At 44.5% G+C, this 17847-nt stretch overlaps 1 protein-coding gene across 2 annotated transcripts in view; it reads left to right on the top strand.

Moving 5' to 3' along the window:
* The window catches only part of sema5a (sema domain, seven thrombospondin repeats (type 1 and type 1-like), transmembrane domain (TM) and short cytoplasmic domain, (semaphorin) 5A), a 257306-nt gene that overhangs the window by 156294 nt on the left and 83165 nt on the right, over positions 1 to 17847 (top strand). For both annotated transcript variants that reach the window (XM_079489014.1, XM_079489015.1), the window contains 3 exons: positions 2952 to 3165; positions 4350 to 4635; positions 8834 to 8969. In XM_079489014.1, coding sequence (XP_079345140.1) covers positions 2952 to 3165; positions 4350 to 4635; positions 8834 to 8969 — 636 coding nt within the window. The remainder of the gene's footprint in view (positions 1 to 2951; positions 3166 to 4349; positions 4636 to 8833; positions 8970 to 17847) is intronic.

Here is a 17847-nt window from a genome sequence, read left to right on the forward strand (position 1 = left end):
GTGTCCACAGAAACACTGTCGACCAGTCAACCTGGTGTCCACAGAAACACTGTCGACCAGTCAACCTGGTGTCCACAGAAACACTGTCGACCAGTCAACCTGGTGTCCACAGAAACACTGTCGACCAGTCAACCTGGTGTCCACAGAAACACTGTCGACCAGTCAACCTGGTGTCCACAGAAACACTGTCGACCAGTCAACCTGGTGTCCACAGAAACACTGTCGACCAGTCAACCTGGTGTCCACAGAAACACTGTCGACCAGTCAACCTGGTGTCCACAGAAACACTGTCGACCAGTCAACCTGGTGTCCACAGAAACACTGTCGACCAGTCAACCTGGTGTCCACAGAAACACTGTCGACCAGTCAACCTGGTGTCCACATGTTGTGCATGTCTCACAGCGTGTTGCATCGCAATCTGGCAAAGTACATACTTTACATACAAAGTGGGCATTATAATTTATCGGAACCAACATAAAAAGATAAAATATGGAGATAAAGGATTTCTGCCTGACAGTGATAATTATGCCCTGGGGTTTCTTATAGATGTAAAAAGGTATCATAATACAGCTATAGGACAATAAGTAACCTGCACAGTCACACCTGTGTTTGTGTGTACTCTGTAGAAAGTATAGGAACTGTCCAAATGAATCCCAGCTTAACCCCATTTCATCGCAAATAGAATAATTGTTTTATTCAAGTTTTAAAAATAGCTTTTCATTACGTGAAATTGACTACAGTACATTTACCCATCATTGACTGACAGATGGAAACAGAAAGTTAGCTCACACAGTAAGCTCACATTACTGTGTTTGTTTTCACACCATAAAGTCAAATTACATCTCGGATGAAAGAAAAGCAACTATTCCTGTCGTCAAATTTCAGTGAGCTATACCCCCATTTCTGTTTTTGTTTTGTTTATTTTTTTCCTTTTTTGTCATTTAATGGGCGTGCTGTGTCAGAGCTCAGCACTGGTCATGCTGTAATAATGTTATTTTTAAATGCGGAGAACTGGATTTGGCTTCCAATTCAAAGGCGGAATGTGAAAGTCGGCTGCATGTCTTGTCGAGCAACATGATTAAAATGTATGGGCCCGTCTTAGTGATGTGGTGAGGTGATGGTTTAGCCAGACAAACAGATGGATGTTCTGCACCATCATTAGAAACCAGACTCCGGAAGAAGAAGCACTTCATCTGGTAGATTTTACTTGGCTTTAGGAAACTTTTGGTTCTTTTGGTCTTTTTCTTTTTTAATTGTGGACTTGAGCCCTACACGTCTTTGTTTTTTGTGTTTACTGTGTGCTAATGACTCCAGATATCTTTGACTAGATACTGCTGCCAAAGGGTTTGTTCAACTTGCGTGGTGTGCATACGTACATGAGAGAGAGACAGACAGACAGACTGACAATCCGTGGGGTTTGTGAAAGTATAACTGGTCTGTAAACAAAACAAGTAATAATGAGACAAGATATTTTTATCACTGTTCTATTTGCATACTGTACCTGCAAAAGGCAAACAGCACATTACCAGGCGTGTCTGGCTTGCATGTAAATGCTGCCCTTTGCCACGTTTGTGCTACATTTTAAGTTTTATGCAGTGATCAGTAGAAACTGGAAATCTCAGGAGGAGCTCTGTTCCAGTAACTCGTGGCTCATTGTTTAATCCATTTTGGGCGGGAACCCCTTTTGGTGTTTCAAGCATTATGTTATAATTTAGCTATTGAAAAATAGCAGATCTACAAGCTCATAGCGCGCCACCGAGTGGCGCACTACGAGCTTGTAGGTCTGCTATTTTTGAAAAATCGTGAAAATATTTATTTCAGAAAACTGGAGGATTTAGAAGATTTTTTTTAAATTTCGAGGTCAGGCCTAAATGGTTTAATCGCGTAACTCAGACGAATACTCCACATTTCCACAAGGATCTAAAGTCCTAAACCATGCCGTTTGCATGGGTATTTATAGTCAAGGTGCATAACTGAATACATATGAAGCATACTAACTTTGTCTACTGGGTAATTTTTTCTTTGGGAAATTCTTCCTGTGTAAGCTTTCCGCTGAGGTTTTTCCTGTATCTCGTTTCTTATCTTAATTTCTCTCTGCTGTGTCTCTGCAGGCTACCATTAATTTTCAGTGGAAGCTAGTGGCAACATGACAATACAAAGATACATTCAACGTTTGCAGCTGCTGTAAAAGCTACAACAGCTACAAAGCTACAAAATAGTTTCAATATCAGCTACAGTACAAAGATACAGGGCTGCAAAAATATGTTGTGTAGCTTTGTATCTTTTGTATCGGTGTGAACGCTGCACTAGACTTACAGGATAAGCTCACCACACGGTGCACCGCGACACATTGTGAGCTTATCTGCTATCTTAGGCCACCGAACAAGGACATATGTGACTACATTTGACTGAGGGACTTCCATTGGATCTTTTTGAATTTTCATTTTTGTCATGTCATATCAAAGCAGGGAATCATAGCTTCAAATTGACATATTGGTTGTTCAGTTTGGCCCACCAGTCTTGGAGATATGGCTTATAGAGTAATGTCTTGCAGAAAACAGCGAGTTGAGAAAACAGGCTTGAAAGGTTCACTTCTGTGGTCTCTAACATTACACCTAGCTACATGTTTAAGCATTTATTTCATATTTACATGTCGATTTCAGCTCTGATACTTATTTCAGACATGCTCTAGTATGTGAAGAGTCTGCCTGTGCTATTAACTCATTTTGAAAAAAAGTTTTTCTCCTCTGGTGAAAAGCTGGAATTTGCGCGATGGCAGTCTCTCAGTCAAATCTGGTCACATATGATTCAGGCTTTACCTTTATTCATCTTTCTCCTCTTCCCTTCTCCCCACCTTCCTTCTTTCCTCCACCTCCTCAACGCGTCCATTCATTCATTCATTCATTCATTCATTCATTCATTCATCCATCCGCTCTCTCCTCCGTGTCCAGCTGACTAACCTGACGGAGATTCATGACCAGATCAGTGGGATGGCGCGCTGTCCCTACAACCCGCTCCACAACTCCACGGCCCTCATCACCTCCAACGGGGAGCTGTACGCCGCCACCGCCATGGACTTCTCTGGGCGCGACCCGGCCATCTACCGCAGCCTGGGCGGGATGCCCCCACTCCGCACTGCCCAGTACAACTCCAAGTGGCTCAACGGTAAGGGGCCTTGGACTTCTGGGCAGAGACATACTGTATTAATGTAGACAGTCCGTATGTGAGTGGACTGCTACTTAGGAAGATACCCAAGGTGTTAGATGTTACAGATAAATGCTGGAATATACAGTCATAAAGTGGTGGTAAAGCACAGTGATTGTACCTACTTTACAGTTAGTGTAGAAGAGAGGTAATGGTGGATCGCTTGTAATTGCCTTTTTTCCATTACTCTAGACCATTATTGCACAAGCAATAACAGTGATGGGAAAATTGTGATTTTCTTTTCTATTTTTGTTCACTCCGTTTTTGAAAAACAATTTAGCCTCAAATGTGCAACTTGTCCAGTTCAACCCATAAAAAAATGATTGATTGAAGAACAGTTTTAGTTGTCTGAGTCTACAGAGTGGGTCAAACACTATCTTGTCATTGAAAGACTATTATCTGAGTCACATTTCAATTGAAAACATAAATTAAAAGTCATCCCCTGGCCTTATGCTGCTATGCAGAGACCTCAGAGAAAAGCTTAATAACTAATTTTATAGGGAATTGATTTCCGTTCCCCTCTGTGCTGCTGTCTAAAGTTGCAGGGGTGGGGTGTATGGGTGAGCGGTTGGAGAATCATGATGGGAAAATCCTCTTTAATTTAAAAGTGAATTACATCACCGTCAGTGAGAATTAAGTGTGCGGTTTAGATCCAATAATGTCATACATAAAGATGAACACCTTTGCGATGATGATGTCGCGAGGGTCGCCTGTTTTAGATGGAGGCCAGGGCTATTACACTGCACCTTGTTTTGGTCATTTCTCATCCTAACCTTTACGTTTGGACAATGAAAAATGAGTTTTCTTATTACCACACAAAACCATTCATAACGCGCCCCACGGTTATTAATACAGATCACCCACAGTATGTGCACACAAATACTGACCTGACGAAGATCGATCGTTGTTCTTTTCAATAAAGTAATCCTTTACCAAAAGAATGGTGTGCGGGCCTTACCTCCTTCCACGTGGGCTGTACACACCCACTCACACTGTGTGTCAATCAGTCATAACTCTTACTCATTCCTGCATTCTCCTCTGCATCTCTCTCCATCTCGCCATCGCTCTCCCTCTGGTGTGCCCACCCCCCTGGCTATTACACCACCTCTCTGCTCTCCTCTCTCTCTCTCTCTCTCTGCCAGCAGAGCCCAACTTCGTCTCCTCCTATGACATCGGCAACTTCACGTACTTCTTCTTCCGGGAGAACGCGGTGGAGCACGACTGCGGTCGGACTGTGTTCTCCCGTGCGGGGCGCGTCTGCAAGAACGACATCGGCGGACGCTTCCTGCTGGAGGACACGTGGACCACGTTCATGAAGGCCCGGCTAAACTGCTCCCGGCCAGGAGAGATCCCCTTCGGCTACAACGAGCTGCAGGGCACCTTCTACCTGCCCGAGCTGGAGCTGCTCTACGGCATCTTCACCACCAACGTGTGAGTGTTGAGGAGTGATGGACCGATTCATCTGTCAATGCTGATTATTAGCCTGCAGGGTGCCTGATGGAGGGGAAAGGAACTGGTTGGAATAACGGGTTCCTTCCACGCGCTACGTCCAACCAGGGAAACTCCCCCCTGTCAGTTGAAAAGAAGCGGCTTGGACTCCTCATGTATTGAAAGGAAGCATGAGGTCAGCCCGTTGCTCTCCCCAGGTTGGCAGAGGGAGTGTAGCGCCTAGCATTACAATAGACAATTGACACTGGGTGAAAAAAGGGTTACAAAAATTGTAAAAAAAAAAAAAAAAAAAAAAGGCTGATTATCCACACGAATCAGTCCCTAGTCTCTGCGCACATCGTAATATAGTAGATGAAAAAACATTTGGGGGAAAATAGGCAAACATTCTGCAAAAGATAGCCACAGTAATTAATCTCAGTCTAACCCCAGTCACTGAAGAGGTTTAGTTGGGCCGATATCTGGCATTTTCAGATAATGGGCATCAGCTGATGCCCACGCTCATGAATATAACCGGTATATACTGTAGGTACCGGTATCTGCATTAGAATAGAATAGAGAAAAGAACAGTCCCCATTCCTTGGCGTGTTTTTTTTGTATTTGCACAATTCACACATTGTCCTCTGCATTTACCCATCCTATAACTAATGGGAGCAGTGAGCCCGGAGGAGCAATTATGGGTTAACCCATTTTGGGCGGGAACCCCTTTTGGTGTTAGCATTATGTTATGCTTTAGCTATTGAAAAATAGCAGATCTACAAGCTCATAGCGTGCCACCGAGTGGCGCGCTATGAGCTTGTAGATCTGCTATTTTTGAAAAATCGAAGAACCACTGAAATAGAAACATAGCCTTTTCAGAAAACTGTCAGGATGTAGAAGACATTTTTAGAATCTGATCTCAGGTCAAAATGGGTTAAGAGTTTTGTTCAGGGACACACATCGACACATTGCCGGTCTGGCCTGGAATCGAACCGGGTACAATAGCTGAGACACATCTTTTTTTATTTATTCATGAAACGTTTTTTTTTCTTTTTACAGTTTACTTTTTAGATTACTTTTAGACATTTCTTTACATACTGTATCAAATAATAAGTAGTTCAGAGTGCAGATCTACATACTGTAAGTGGATCCAGAAAATACCCTTTTTTTCCAACATGTTTCTGTATTTATGTGAATAATACATTAGTGTTAAATAAATGTTCATTGGAACCTAAAACAAAAGATGCTGCAGGCCGGGTGCTACTGTGTGCACTAACATTGTTTATTTATGTAAGTTCACACATTTCCGCCTCTCTCTCAACTGTTGATAAATGTTGTTGTTAAGTGCACTAAAACTGAATTTATGTTTCATTCATCAGCAATTTTTCTTTTGCAAAGTTTAGTTTGGACATTTATTTAGTTGCGACTTTAATGTCCACCATGAGGCAATTTGTTGTGCGGCATACACATTTAAACCGTGATTGCTCATTCCCACAGTGGCAGCACTTAAATCCATACATCCATCATAATGATAATTGCATGTTGTGTGGGAGTTATATAACGCACGCACGCACGCACGCACGCACGCACGCACGCACGCACGCACGCACGCACGCACGCACGCACACACAGGGCACACAGCACATAATATGTATTATCATTGTCGAGCAAGAAAACCGTCTCCATATTGCAACTTTTATTGTGTGTGTGTGTGTGTATGTTTTTTATAATGTAATGCCCTAATCCGTCATACAAGAGTGTCGTACATAAGAGTGTCGTTCAAAAACAGTTCAGCTATTTATGCGGAAAATCCTGAAAGGTACCTGTAGCGTTTCTGGATATACAAGGTTTCTACCCAAAAGTGACGATATACTGGAGGCAGAGACGTCACCCCCAGTATATCCTTATATATTCCTCCTTCTCGTCCTGTTTTCATTCCCTTTCATATGTATGTATATGCTTTAGTATTCTGTCCCTTAGGTCACAAATTCATGTTTCTTCTACACACACACACACACACGCACGCGCGCACGCACGCACGCACGCACTCACGCACGCACGCACGCACGCACGCGCGCACGCACGCACGCACGCGCGCACGCACGCACGCACGCACGCGCACACCACGTGCATTCCATTATTCCATTATTAAAAGCTGTGTAATCTATTCTTTATGGTCAATGGCTTCACATTGCTGAAAAAGAAGTCTTTTGAAGGGTACTGGAAATGTTTCTCCCTGGGGGTTTAATGAGCAGCTGCATAGGATTATAATTCACGTAGCCCGAGTCTCACAGTTTGACTTGAGAGTTAATATTCCCATACTTTACTTTCTTATTGGAGGGAGGAGACGGCACTTGTTGAAAGTGACATGTTTGAAAAGTCAAAGCTGTATTTCATCGCAGAAATCTGCACCCAGACAAGCAGAACATCTTAATTGTGTCTGATTGTTGAACCTATTACCCAGTGATGTCAATAATTTATATTTGACTGCAGGCTCCAGTTTGTGTTGTCGCATTAGAACAATGTAATGTCTTTTGTCATTTTTCAAGGCATTTTCAGTAATAAAAGAAAACAGCATTAACCCAACCCATGCCAACCTCGAGATATCTCGTGTAAAGCTATTAAAACCTTTTTAGCCAAAGACGAGAACACAAGATTTGATAAAAGAGCATTAGTCCAGCTTTAAAAATAATAGTTTTACCTTTTGAATAGAGGAAGGGAGCGCTGCCGTGGTCCTTTGTTTGTTGAACTGAATACAGGTGCTCGTTGGCGAGGTTAAATCATAACAATAAAGAAGAGGATCCAAGGCACTCTGTTCCAGTGAGGTGAAGAAAAGCCTTTTTTTCCGGCACTCAGCCTTCGTCTGGGTCCCATGGGACCCTGACGAAGGCTGAGTGCCCAAACGCGTTGGTCCTCCTTTTTTGTAATGTTCTTTGCCAAATAAAAAGGCTTTTCTTCACCTCACTGAAACAGAGTGCCTTGGATCCTCTTCTTTATTGTTAATATTTTTACCTTATTTTCGCTTCCAACGCTGGACCCCATAGGACTCCCATGGTAGGAACAGCTTACATCCCAATCCTCGGTGCACGCCAAGGGGCCAGTGAGGCTTTCCAACGTTGAAGCACTGGGCCCTAGCAGTAAGAGGAGGGACTGCAGGCGGACCCGTGGCAGTATGACGTGCAGCTGGGCTTTAACGTTGAGCGCGTTTGCACTAACGCATTTTGGGCACCAAATGTTGGTGCCCAAATCGAAAAAAGGCGGAAGTAGACGGTCCTTCCGGGTGCTTCAAAACGCCACTGAGCAACTTCCACTGACATGAATAGCGGGGGGGGGGGGGGGGGGGGGGGGGCGGAGCTTCGCGCCAGATCAGTCTCTATCCTTGTATATACTCTATGGTGCACGCGTGCGTGGTCATTAGTGTTGTTAGTGCTCAGAATGGGATATAGTATGATGTTTGGAGCTTAATAAAACATTAATTCGATATTAATAGTCCGATCGGCAGAACACAGACCCGGTCACCACAATTGAGGACAATGACTTCCGGCTCATTCGGCCGGATAACGCTGCTTCTTCTCTGCTCATGTCGTTCGTTCTGTTGGACTCACGTTACCGCCTATGGTAACAGGAGGGCATCGGTTAACAGATTCAAAATTCACCACAAGGAAAAGAAGGACAAGAAACTTGACAAAAAGATAACATTAACATTAACAATAGACAAAAACATATGGCTCATGGCTACTCTTAGAGCAACACGAGCATCATTTTGACTACCATGAGTCACTGATGTAAATATGTATGTAAAGCAAAGCAAAGCAAAGTTCTTTGTTTACCCAGGGTAAGTGGACTAAGCTCGAGATGCTTGTTTACAGCCACGCCCTGCTCATAGAACATTTCATGGTTGGGGTTCAATGCCTTGCTCAAGGGCACTTCAGCGGTGGTAATTTTAACGTGCCGGTCCGGGGATTCGAACTGGCGACCTTCCGGTATCAAGACCGCTCCGCAAACCGTTCGGCCACCGCTGTCCGGGTAATGTAATATGTATGCTTGAAGATTAATCTAAGCCGTGTTTCCAGTTGTGCACGTGTACGTTGCTCCTATGTATTTTGTGAAAGTCCTTTCATAATCTTTTCTACTTTTCTCATCTTTATTTCTCATCTCACAACCCCCAACTCTCCCTTGTTCACGTGTCTGTCTGTGCCTACAGGAACAGCATTGCTGCGTCTGCAGTGTGTGCCTTCAACCTCAGCGCCATCCAGCAGGTCTTCACCGGACCATTCAAGTACCAAGAGAACTCACGCTCAGCCTGGCTGCCCTTCCCCAACCCCAACCCAGATTTCCAGGTAACAATGACTCTTAAATGTTTTATTTTTGTGGCTTTCGCCTTTATTTTATATTTATTTTATGGAGGGACAGACAGTAGTCTGACAGGAAATGGGGAGAGAGATTGGGGGAAGACATGCAGTAAAGGCCGTCGGGATCGGGAGTCGAACCCGCGGCACACTGCCAGACTGGATTACCAGCCAAGGTGCCTGGACCACTGAGCCATGGCCCAGGCCAACAATTACTCTTTAAAGGGATATTCCACGTTCAAAAGAACTTTTGGTCATTTGATTATCTACTCAGGCTTATGTGAACAGCTCAGTGTTAAAATTGCTTGATTCAATATTTATTTGAACTTGCCCCACCCCCTTCCTATACGAAACCATTGTAACTTCAACCATGATATACATCCATCTTCAACCGCTTATCTGTACTCGGGTTGTGGCAACAGCTCCACAGCTCCACCAGAGAGCTCCAGATTACCCTTGCTGAACAACATTAGTAATAATGAATTAATAATAATAATAATGAATTGCATTTTTATAGCGCTTTTCCAAGTGCTCAAAGCGCTTTACAATGGTTCATTCATTCATACATTGGGAGGTGAAGCGGCGAACAGTCGACGCCAGCGTCCTCACTTCCCACATTCACACACCAATGGTGGCAAGCTTACACCGACCGACTCATTGGAGGCAATGTAGGGTTCAGTGTCTTGCCCAAGGACACTTCGACATGTGGACAGGAGGAGCCGGGATTTGAACTGCCGACCCAGGGATCATTGGACGACCTGCTCTACTCTTGAGCCACAGCCGCCCTACTAGGTTTTCCTAGTAACTTCCTCCTGGTGGATCCCGAGACGTTCCAAGGCCAGTGAGTTGATGTAATTGCTCCATCTCATCCTTGGTCTTCCCGGGGGTGGACGTGCCTCGAGATCCTCCTTAGGGAGACTCGAGAGGCGTCCTAACCAGATGCCCGAACCACCCCAAGATGGCTCCTTTCCAGGTGAAGAAGGAGCGACTCTACGCCGAGTCTCTCTCGCGTGACTGAACTTCTCACCCTATCTCTAAGGGAGATGCCAGCCACCCTGAGAAAACTCAATTCGGCCTCTTGTATTTACGACCTTATTCTTTCGGTCATGACTCATACTTCATGACTATAGGTGAGAGTAGGAACAATGATTGCTCGGTAAACAGAGAGCTTTGCCTTCTGGCTCAGCTCTCCTTTCGTCACAATTAACAGCCCGTGTTTTTTCATTTACTGTTTTCATTTATTTATAATATTTTTCTTGGAAAAGAATGAGGAGGAGGAGGAGGCCGGAGGAGACAAAACAAATCAAAACAAATTATAAAAAATAAATGAAACAGCCAATCACCAGAAGGAGCCCCCCAGCCCCCCTCCCCACAAACCCAATTGACTGACTTCTATGTAAACCCAAATTCATTAGCCCCCGCTCTAAATAGCCAGCCCCCCCCCCCCCCCCCCCCCATGGTCCACTCACTCAGTCACAATTTTCTGGAGCCGTCGCTGCATGTGATTACAGCAGCAAGCCCCTATTCATAATCATGAATCATGATTTCAATCACCTGTGTGATTCCCATAGCTCAATGTTCCTCCACTCGCAGCTGATTCTAATTATGGAGACAGGCTGCTGCAAAACACTGTTCTGAATGAAATTCAGGATGACGGACTGACTTGTGTGAACAACAGCACACTAAAATATTATGTATTTGAAAACATTTGAGATGTGTAGCATAGAAGTGCCATCACACTGCTTCTCTCACTGAAGAGAATCGCAGTGTGCAAGTCCCGACATTGTGTTATATTTAAATCGATCACATAAGCCCGAGGGGACGGGGCGATCGGCTGAGACACGACTGGCCTATGTTTTACAAGATAAAAATAGCAAAAGAAAAAGCCATTTCAGCTGGACTTTAAGCTACCATGGAGACTTTTTCCCTACATCTTTAGTGAACTGCATTAAAGAAAAACCCTACGGCATGTAAGAAAAGACATATAGCACGGTGCCGATTGAGGCCATATTGTGCTGGTCTGAGTTTAACGGTCATATGGGAACTGTATCTCGGATGCTTATAGTTATTCAGGCACTCGGAGCACTCAGGCGCATAAATGACTGCATTACTGGTTCATTTTTTACGCTCAGAGTTGAATTTATACTCAAGGTTCTGGTTTTCCTTTGTGTGGGACGTAACCCAGGGCAGCATTGCTCACTCAAAAGCCAACCAATCACTGTGTGTGTGCGGGGGGGGGGGGGGGGGGATATATACCTCTTTATGAACAGTTCTCCACCTAATACTTTTTTTTTGGGATAGTTTTTGGGATAGTTTTGGGATAAAAAAAGGAAAGCAAGCTGCTCTGTTGTTGTAATGAGACACATTAGACTAGAGGCAAGAGATGCCAACTGGACTTTAAAGGGATAGTTCAGATTTCAGGCCCCCTATGCCCCCCACAAAATTACCGGAACTACTTAATATTGACCAAAACCAGAGCAGAACTCCCACCACGGGACTCAAGCAATCAATTAATACAGTTGCAACCACTATATTAATGGCAAGTATTTCATACAGCTTAAGTAAAAAAAATCTGAACTATCCCTTTAATGTCGTATTTTTAGAGATTCACATTTTGGGCCCTATCTTGCGTCACTAAATCTAGACACTAAATCCGTAATTTGGGAATTAATTAGAACACTTGCTGCTGTGCTGCTGCGGTTGGTGCCTAAAAAAGACTCACCGCAGAATCGCAGCAGCCTCTTCTTTCCCACCACTAATGTCTTCCTCCCTTCAATAAGCCCTTCCTCTGCTCATGGAGGACTGGGGCATTAATGACCGCTCGTTACTATAAAACCCAGTCATTTTACAATGGCACGTGTCATTGGAACATCCTATAGCCCTGTCCTATGGGCTGTACTATCTCCTAATAATTGCCTCGTGTCTCTTACAAGTGGTACTTTATGTTCGTTCTCGTTCCCCAACCAACCCCATAGGGGCCAGAAAAAGGAGCGCTGCCTGTGACGCCTCAACGCGATTTGAGGCTCTGCTCCATATGGATATTTTATTATGAGAAGTACTAGCTTCTCCATGCCATGGTGGCAGGCTCAGGAGATAGCGAGAGGGTGGGAGGGACGTGGGTGTAATCCACACAACGTTCTGTGTGTGTGTGCGTGCGTGCATGTGCGTGTGTGTGTACGTGTGCGTACGTGAGCGTCTGCGTGTGTGATTGAATTCCCTCTGGGGTCTGCCTGCCAGTGGGGGTGACACACGCCTGGCTACACACATGTTCCCTATCATGGACCCTCTCGATCATGTTACCAACAGCTCAGTGGGGTTATGAGCGCGTGCAGCGCGGCACTGCCGGCCAAGCTCTTATACCCATGCAGTATCTGTGCAAAGACATGAGAAATGCTCACGCATGCACGGAAGGTGTCAGCTTTCTCAGTTTTATGAAAAAGAAAACAGAAAAAGAATACCGTATTCACACACCTTTGTCAGCATATAGTAACGTCAAGCTGGGTGGAAAAGAGAAAAACAATTTCCCTCTATCTGGTCAGAGTGGTCCACACTACAGCAGTTTTTTGTGTGTTCAGCATACCGTGGGCGCACTACAGCAGGTTCACAGGGCTTTCATAGCGCTGTGTTCCATGGGGATAAACTGGGATTTGCTGTCTCCACTCTATCCTCTCTCTTCTCTTCTTGCTCTCTACCGTACCTTGGCTCGGTCCGGATTGCTGCTGCTCCTCAGTCAGCCACTGCTGGACCGGAGCACAGTTTATCTGGGTTTCTGTGACATCTTCATCAAGCATTTGTCAATGTTGGAGATTTACGAGCGTTGGATTTATGGCGAGTGCTGTTGATGTAAAAATGGCCTGACCATGTATTCAGCCCTTCACACATGGACAGACACACGCGCATGCACACGTGCACGCGCGCGTGCGCACACACACACCCACACACACACACGCACACGCACACGCACGGACGGACGCAGAAGAGGCTTTCGAGAGGCCTGCAAGGCTGCAACCATAAAGGCTACCAGCCATGTGCGGAACCACACACGCAAATACACCCACACATGTGGGAGAGCTACAGCTTCCTGCCAAGCAGGGATAATCATGCCTGTGAGTCCATCACTCAACTCACACCGTCCATTGATTGAGAGCTTCAATCCCTGTCTGTCTGGAAGAAAAACCTCCCCATTCAATTAACCCATTTTGGACTGAAGCCGATTCTAAAAAGCCTTCTAAATCCTGACCTAAGTTTTCCGAAAAACTTCAAATATTTATATAGCAGCATCAATTTGTTTGTCATTTTTTAATACTGTACATACTGTACAGAACCCCAAGAGGGGTTCCCGTCCAGAAGGGTTAGAACCCCAAGAGGGGTTCCCGCCCAGAATGGGTTAAACTCTATGGATTGATCCAGCCGGGCTTATTCGGGCTATGAATCATGTTCTCCGCGTGCATTAGGACCTAATACCGTCACTGTGTAGTATAGGTTTTCTGTCACACTGTAATGGCTTACTGTAAAAGGCACTTGTGTAGGTGATCTCCGTATTGTATGTAGGGACATATGTTAATTCAAAGCGTTTTAACCGTGTCCAGGCAGGCAACGGCGTAAGCTAACATGCTAAGTGAACACGCTTGCTATTAACGGCACTCGTGGGTGAGCTCCATATTGTATGAAGGGATATATGTTAATTTAAACTTTGAACCACGTCCAGGCAGTGCAACAGTGTAAGCTAACATATTGTGAGGGCGACAGGGAAAGCTGTGCCAACAACCCACGTTCCCGGGTTAGCATAATGTGCGTTCATAATGTATTCCTCATATTATTTACCATGTGCCCTCGGCTCGCAACACTTGTAACTCCTTCCATTTACTATGAATTACGCTTTAAAAACCAAAAGCCTGAAATCATTTGATGTTGAAAAAACATCTCATATAAGCTGACAGCCATCAGTATTTAAATCCAAAACTGATCCCTTGTATTATTATTATTATATTATTATTGTAATGTCGAAACTTTATGAGAGTGTGTTCTACTGCAGGCTGCGCCTTGCGTGCGTATACTAGTGTCAGACAGCAGTGGCATTGCAGTGTGCTGCTGATGATGAAGGAGACAGCTGAGCATCATACGGGGCCCCGGGCCAAATAATGTTTCTGTCCCTCACCTTGACTTGCCTGGGACGACAATCACACATCAATCACTCATACTGTTCACGGACACCACGGGCCACCATCTGAGCTTCATCACACTGTCTGTCTGTCACAGTCATGTGTGGATGCTGAGGCACGCACGCACGCACGCACGCACGCACGCACGCACGCACGCGCACGCACACACAGAGACACAAGTTTCAAATCGAAACCCAGTACAAATTGTTTTCGATAGGCTCACGCCAAACGTGCCTCTGCATAAGAAGGAGGCAAAACACAGCTCTGGTCGTCGCTGTGTTCGGTCGCCATAAAGTGCAGCTCACACATATATAAATAAACACATGCATAAGAGCACCCAAGAGTAAACACACACGTGCACGCACGCACATCCGAGTCACATTTCCCTGTCCTTTGGGGTTTTAACCCATTTTGGACGGGAACCCCTTTTGGTGTTAGCATTACGTTATGCTTTAGCTATTGAAAAATAGCAGATCTACAAGCTCGTAGGTCTGCTATTTTTGAAAAATCGAAGAACGACTGACATAGAAACATAGCTTTTTCAGAAAACTGTCAGGATGTAAGAAGACATTTTTAGAATCTGATCTCAGGTCAAAATGGGTTAATGTCCCATCTCCGGTTATAGCGAGGGCACTGATCCGTCGCCCGTCCCGAAGGGGAAACCTTCCGTGATTCTCATGTGTCAGCCTTTGGAAGGCCAGCCATTGATTTGGATAAAGTGTCTGTGCTGTTGCTAGGCACTGAAGCCTAGCCATCCATCCATCCATCCCCCTGCAAACCTGAGGCCCTGCCCAAGAGAGCACATGGTTATATGCTACTGTACACGACCTATGTAAAACAAAAAGGTAGGGGAAACGGTTTACAATTTTCTGGTGTTACCGTAAATTGTAATTTATACAGTAGCCATTTTGCTGTAACGTGCCAGGGGACTGGGAAACCCCACCAGATTGTCAGGCAATAACCCCCAGCGTAAACAACCAATTTGGAAGAACACCTGGAAGAACACCCCACCAGCTGAGTTTACCATCCAAAAAGGAATGGGAGTCCGCAGCCTCAGCGAACATACTGTGTTCCATCAGTGTTTCATGGCCACCTCAATGCTTTTCCAATGGAAGTCACGGGGTTTGACCAAACACTTTTGTGTGTTTGGTCAAACCACGTGACTTCCATTGGAAAAGCATTGAGGCGGCCTTGAAACACAGATGGAACAGAGCATTTCTGTTTGATATGTGTGTATGAGGCCCAAGGAGATCCCAAACAAACGCCTGGCGTCAGACATCACCCAACAGGTCCCTGGCACTAACCTTCCTAGGAGACGGCGGTGGTCAACCGTCAATCGATTCAAGGAAATGGGGTAGTAGTAGCCCAAGCCCACTGTGTGCTTGTGGCGAGAAACAAACAGTGGAGCACATCATTGAAGCTTTTTTTCCCTTTTTTTTATGTTTTTTTGTGTGGCTTTCACCTTTATTTTATTACATTTTTATGGAGGGACAGACAGTAGGCTGACAGGAAATAGGGAGAGAGATGGGGGGGAAGACATGCAGTAAAGGCCGTCGGGATCGGGAGTCGAACCCGCGGCACACTGCCAGACTGGATTACCAGCCAAGGTGCCTCTGGCACATCATTGAAGCTTTGCCCTCTCCAAAGAATGGGGATGGATTAGTTGGCCTCCATACTGCAGATCAGGAGGCAATTGCTTGGCTTAAGGACTTTGCATTCGCTAAATTACATGAAATTAACAGACTGCGGAGCATGCCACACTATAACCTTTCTCTACTTGTACCTATATGAGTAAGTGACAGATAAAAAATCCTCTTGAATCTTGAAAGCGCATTACATTTACATTTTCTGTTCTCTGTTCCTCCATCTCTCAGAGCAGGCCTGTACTTTGTGGCCCGGCGCTTAATGCTGGCTTAAAAGCCTGATTCATGCTTTCATCTGCGTGCAACACCGTTGTGCGACGGAGCAGAAATTAGGCTTAATGCTCTGTTGAAGCTATCCTCATCCACCCAGAACTGCATCCATGGTTGGGCTGGTATAAAATAAAGAAATGACAGGGTATCTTTATCCATTTACCACTCACCTTGGTGGAGAAGGGTAAGGCAATATATTCACCTTACTAGAAACAATGGATGACTGAGGTTTTTCTTCTTAAATAACATGGCCATGTCCTACCAAAATAAACCCATTACTCCGTCTCCCGCAGTATTTGTGAGTTCTCCACATTGTCATTCATAGTTTACACACGCACGCGTGCACGCACACACGCACGCACGCACGCACGCACGCACGCACGCACACACGCACACACGCACGCACACACTTTAAATGGCTTTTGTGTTATAAATTTTACTTATTATGTCTTTTATGCATTATGTAAAACACTTTGAATTGCCTTTGTGTATGAACTGTGCTATACAAATACATCTGTCTCCTGAGACCAGGAAAATATAACCTCAATGCTTCTGAAAGACTTGAAAGCAATCATATTTCACTTAGTGGTACAAATTCTGCAAATAAAAGGCGGCTGGAATGAAAATGAAAGATCGTGTGAGATGCTTGATGAAAGCGAGATAATCTGGACGGACGAATGGAAGGATTATATTCAATAAAATTAGGTTTCTCCCCGTGTTTTATTAATGTTGTTACGCCATTCTCCTCTACTGTAATTCTTTTTTATTTATTTATTGCATTCAGAAAGTACATTTTATTACGATAGTAGTACTACAACTCTATCATTGTGAGAATTATAATAATGAACCTCTGAAAAGGATATTTTCAGCTGATTTAAAAGTTGAAGAAACATGGAACAATCACCAGTCAAACAAACAAGGATTGTGTGCATATAAATTAGATCTGACATTTAAAATACAAATATTTTAACCATTCATACAGGCCATGTGTTTGTACATCACCCTCACCGTATTAGTGCAGTGAAATAATGTGAGATAGCCATGCCTGTTCGTGTTAATTCTTTTACAACAGAGTGGCTTCCGTCTTGCTTCGGTGGTAGGAGCAGAGCAGGAAAACAAAATCCTGCTCTCTGCTGCCTCCAGGTGGGCAGGGTGTCCTTGACGCAAGGAATGCAACGCAAGCAATTTGGTTGTGTTGGCTTGGGATCAGATCTCAACCCGACGAAGCGAGACGCAAGACGTAACCGACGCAACGCAGGGAGGAATTTCTCTCACCCAGCGTTGCTTATGTATTCTTGCGTCAATTACGTTCGACTCTGTCAAGCACTTTACAGTACTTTATGAAGAAAGCAAGTATAGGTGGCAAGGAAACTGTGATGATAATTGCGCCTCCCACACTTTGCTCTTTCAATCATTTCATCCCTCAATACATCCTAGATGTCATACTACTGACTTCAGATCAGTAAAGGAATACTCTACTGTTCTTCAAACGTACTGTATCTCCATGTCTTTATAACATTCAATATGCAAGGGATAAGAGACACCACACCGATCCCGGCAGGATGATTAAATACAGAGGCGAAGCCGAGGTGTTTAAGTATTTCCTTGCTTACGGCAAGTGTTGCACTGGGGGGACACGTTCGCCTCGGAAAACAAGGAAGTGTTGATCAAATACAATATATTTTTGGTTACTGCATTGTGTAATGTAATTCTTGGAAAGATGACACGATGGGAACTATGCGCACATAGTCTTTTACTTTTAAATTGTGATGTGACAATAAAGCAGATTTTACT

This window comes from Electrona antarctica (genome assembly GCF_951216825.1).
Source record: "Electrona antarctica genome assembly, chromosome: 20".
NCBI lineage: Eukaryota > Metazoa > Chordata > Actinopteri > Myctophiformes > Myctophidae > Electrona > Electrona antarctica.